Source organism: Gekko japonicus, unplaced genomic scaffold, assembly GCF_001447785.1.
Source record: "Gekko japonicus isolate JY-2015 unplaced genomic scaffold, Gekko_japonicus_V1.1 scaffold1009, whole genome shotgun sequence".
NCBI classification, from domain to species: domain Eukaryota; kingdom Metazoa; phylum Chordata; class Lepidosauria; order Squamata; family Gekkonidae; genus Gekko; species Gekko japonicus.
This window is the reverse complement of record NW_015160867.1, coordinates 659,893-663,998: the sequence shown is the minus strand read 5'-3', so window position 1 is coordinate 663,998 and position 4,106 is coordinate 659,893. Positions and strand designations below refer to the sequence as shown.

The 4,106-nt window shown below is 53.3% G+C and overlaps 1 protein-coding gene across 1 annotated transcript in view; it reads left to right on the top strand.

The window, feature by feature from the left end:
- Nucleotides 1-4,106, top strand: part of HCN3 (hyperpolarization activated cyclic nucleotide gated potassium channel 3) — a 46,658-nt gene that overhangs the window by 5,242 nt on the left and 37,310 nt on the right. The window contains exon 2 of the mRNA XM_015422078.1: nucleotides 56-238. Within this exon, the coding sequence (XP_015277564.1) occupies nucleotides 56-238 (183 nt within the window). The remainder of the gene's footprint in view (nucleotides 1-55; nucleotides 239-4,106) is intronic.

The window sequence follows — 4,106 nt, the reverse complement described above, 5'->3', positions numbered from 1 at the left end:
CCCCCCGGGCCCATACTCCTTGCCCCATATCCTGGCCTCCTCCCTCCCTCCAAAGGCAGTCGCGGCGTCTCTTTGGCATCTCCCCCAAGGCCTTCCGCGACCCCAGCCCCAGCCCGCCAGAAGCGCTGTCCGCGGTCCTGGAAACATGGGCGCTGTCCGTGGTGCTGGAACCCCTGGCGCTGTCCGTGGTGCTGAATGCCCCCTCAATCAGATCTGAGATTCCAGCTGGCCTTTCCAGGCCCACCCGCCTTTCTCCCCTTCCCCTTCCCAAATGGAAACACCTTTGCTTTGAATCATAGAATCATAGAGTTGGAAGGGGCCATGCAGACCATCTAGTCCAACCCCCTGCCCAACGCGGGACCAGCCTAAAGCATCTCTGAACTGCCTCTCCATCCCCCTCCAGCCAGGAAAGGAGAGAGGTTCTCGAAGGGACAGGACGCTCCAGGATTCCCGTTGGAAATGGATTTGGAAGAGGGAGGGGAGGGGGTGGGCCATTCAGTCACAGGGGACTCATGGTGACCTTGTCATAGGGTTTTCAAGGCAAGAGAGAGGAGCAGAGGTGGGTTGCTGTTGCCTGCCTCTGTGTAGCAACCTTGGTCTTCCTCGTGGTCTCCCATCCAGCTGCTAACCGGGGCTGAACCCTGCTTAGGTAGTTTGGCCTCCCGTAAGCTGCGGTGGCTCAAGTGGTTAAGACGCTGAACTGTAGGCTGTGGAAGGTCGGTAGTTCAGCAGTTCGAGACCTGAGTTGCCGCATGACGGAGTGAGCTCCCGTCTCTAGTTCCAGCTCCTGCCAACCTAGCAGTTCGAAAGCAAGAAATTGCAAGTAGATAAATAGGTACCGCTTCAGTGGGAAGATAACAGCGTTCCGTGCGCCTTGGTGTTTACTCATGCCGGCCACATGACCACGGAAACGTCTTCGGACAGCGCTGGCTCTTCGGCTTGGAAATGGAGATGAGCACCGTAACCCCAGAGTCGGACTCGACTGGCTTTCGAGCAAGGGAACCTTTAAGGGCACCTATAACGTCTAAAACCAGACAGGGGACTCTGATCGAGGAGCTGAGTTTGCATCGCATCGGTGGCCCGCAAAAATAAATAAATAAAAGGAATTTAAATCCCTTCTTGATCTGCCCATGGGCCGCTTATGTCAAAGCAGATATTTGTAGGCCTTGTTTGTTAATCCAGAATGATTTTACCACCAAGCCGGTTGGCTAAAGTGATCTCAAATCCCAGATCAACTCCGGCTGTAAACGAAAGGTGCAGGGGAAGGGCCCGTGTTTTCATTTACCTGTTCCTCAGTCCTGCCCAGGTGAACAGAAGGACGATGGGAATGGATAGGAGAAGAAAGACATTGGGGGCATACGGTTTGAGAGACGGGGCCAGAAAACACACTGCAGTGCTAGTGGGTGCCACAAAGGGGCCAGTACTGGGGACGAAAAACGGCCAGTTTCTCGGGGAAGAGTCGTCTCTGTCCCGGGCAGGCGCTTTTGATGAGGTGGCATCGTTGAGGCCCGTATGCATTCTGCAAACAGACCCAAATCCTAAATCCTGCTCCCACGTAGCTCAGAGTGTCTAATCAGAACAAATCCTGCAAAATGAATCTCTTTTTAATAATATAAAAAACCAACGTTGGGCTGGTTGTGATTAGGTCACTCGCTCTCGTGGTTCTGATTTTGGGATTTCTGGGTCAGAAGGAAGGGGGCCTGAGGCGACGGAGGAAATTGAAGAGGCACGTTTCGAAGGCGGGGTTTGAAAGGCTGGCTGTGGAAGCATGAGAGCTAGAACGTGAGAGACTCTTTTCTTTTTAGAACAGCTGAAGTCGTCAGGATGCCGGAATTTGTACCAGAATGCCCGCCTTGTGTTGGCATAACAAATCCGTGGCCATGTGGGACTACACAGGGCCCACGTCGCTTAGCCTTGTTGCTGCTTTGGTATTCTGCTGAGGATTTCCACATCCGTCATTCCTTAGCAATGGCAACTATGACCGAAAGCCCCACGTGTGGCAATTTCTCACATGCTAGGGTCAATGCAAGTCTACCCCCCCCATCCCGTTGGGCTTGTGTGCAGTCTTGTGCATTCCTCAGCCCACCAATGCCTACCACATTTTTGTCCCACTCCCTTTCCAAAGATCTCTGGGTAGCATGCTTGGTGTAGTGGTTAAGAGCAGCAGACTCTAATCTGGGAGAACCAGGTTTGATTCCCCACTCCTCTACATGAAGCTAGCTGGGTGACCTTGGGTCAGTCACGGTTTTCTCAGAGCTGTTCCCTAAAGAGCAGTTCTCTCCCAGCGCTCTCTCTGCCCCACCTACCTCAAAGGGGGTCTGTTGTGGGGAGAGGAAGGGAAGGTGATTGTTAGATGATCCGAGACTCCTTCAGGTAGTGAAGGACAGGGTATAAAACTAACTCTTCTCCTTCTCCTCCTTCTTCTTCTCCTCTCCCCTCCATTTTGCCTCACAACAATCCTGTGAGGTAGGCTAGGCCAAGAAGGAGTGACAGGCCCTGGTGAAGTTCGTGGCTGAGTGGAAATTTGAACTTGGGTCCTAGTCCGGTACTCAACCACTGGACCCACACTGGCACCACACCAAGACGAGCTGTAACAGTTTGGTGTAGTGGTTAAGTGTGTGGACTCTAATCTGGGAGAACCGGGTTTGATTCCCCACTCCTCCACTTGCACCTGCTAATGTGACCATGGGTCAGTCACAAGCTCTGGCACAGCTGTCCTTGAAAAAGAGCAGTTTGTGTCAGAGTTCTCTCAGCCCCACCCACCTCACAGGATGTCTGTTGTGGGGAGGGGAAGGGAAAGGAGTTTGTAAGCCGCTCTGAGACTCCAAGTGAAGGGCGGGGTATAAATCCAATCTCCTCCTCCTCCTCCTCCTCCTCCTCCTCCTCCTCCTTCTCCTTCTTCTTCTTCTTCTTCTTCTTCTTCTTCTAGTAATATACTGGCTCTGTTCATGCCCGCTTTGTGCCAGTCCTCCCAGAGCAGGTGGCCCGTTGCTTAGACACAGGACTGAATGTAGGAATCTGCCTTAGACCAACTCAGATCTTCTAGCTCAGGGGCGTCAGACATAAGGCCCGGTGGCCAGAACCGGCTCATCCAGGGCTCTGATGAGGCCTGCGAGCAACTGGTGTAAGGGAGGGAGTGCTGGGGGGGGAAGTGGGCGGAGCCACTCCATTGTGGCTTCATCATGGCGGAACAATCTTGTCTGCAGCAGTCAAGCATCGTGGGAGCGTCTGCCCAGCGCTGCACTGCTGCCTCTTCACCTATGTGGGCTTTCCTCTGCACCCCGCTCTCAGCCCAGTAAGCAAACAGCAACTCAGAGCTTACCAGCTGCTGTCCTTTGTACAGTTTCTGTCTCCAGTACCTGGCAATTACCTTTTATGGCATACACGGCCTGGCCCAACAAAGTGACATTTATGTCCAATGGGGCCCTTGTAACAAATAAGTTTGACACCTAGCTCAATATCCTCTCCTTGGCTGGCAGAGGTCCTCCAGAGCCTAATGCAGGGAGAGGTCTTTCCTAGTGCCTCCCACCTGAGACCCTTTAACTGGGCTAAACGGGGATTAACAGGGACTGAACTCAGGATCTTCGGCATACAAATGCAAGAGCTCCCCCGCTCAGCCATCACGGTCTAAGCGAAGCCTTAGAACGTTGCTTGTCATTTATGAACACCTCTTCCTGCACCAGGTTGGGCTAGATCCAAGAACGCGTGAGTCAGATGTGGTGGTTGAAAGTGCCATCGAGTGACAGCTGACTCATGACAACCCTGTAGGGTTTCCAAGGCGAGAGACGGACAGAGGTGGTTTGTCCTTGCCTGCCTCTGTGTAGTGACCCTGGGCTTCCTTGGTGGTCTCCCATCCAAGGACTAACCGGGACTGACCCTGCTTTGCTTCTGAGATCAGATGGGATCAGGCTAGTCTGGGCCATGGGGCAGGTGGTTCACCTTAATTCAAACCCTAGAACCAGGACTGAGGTCTGGAATGCAAGGGTGGCTTTGGTCATACAGAGTTCCTTTCCCTTGCTAGGGAATAACTAGATCACGAGTATATCTGAGATAAAAGTGAAGAGCTTCCGGAGGAGGAGGAGGAGGAGGAGGAGGAGGAGGGGGAG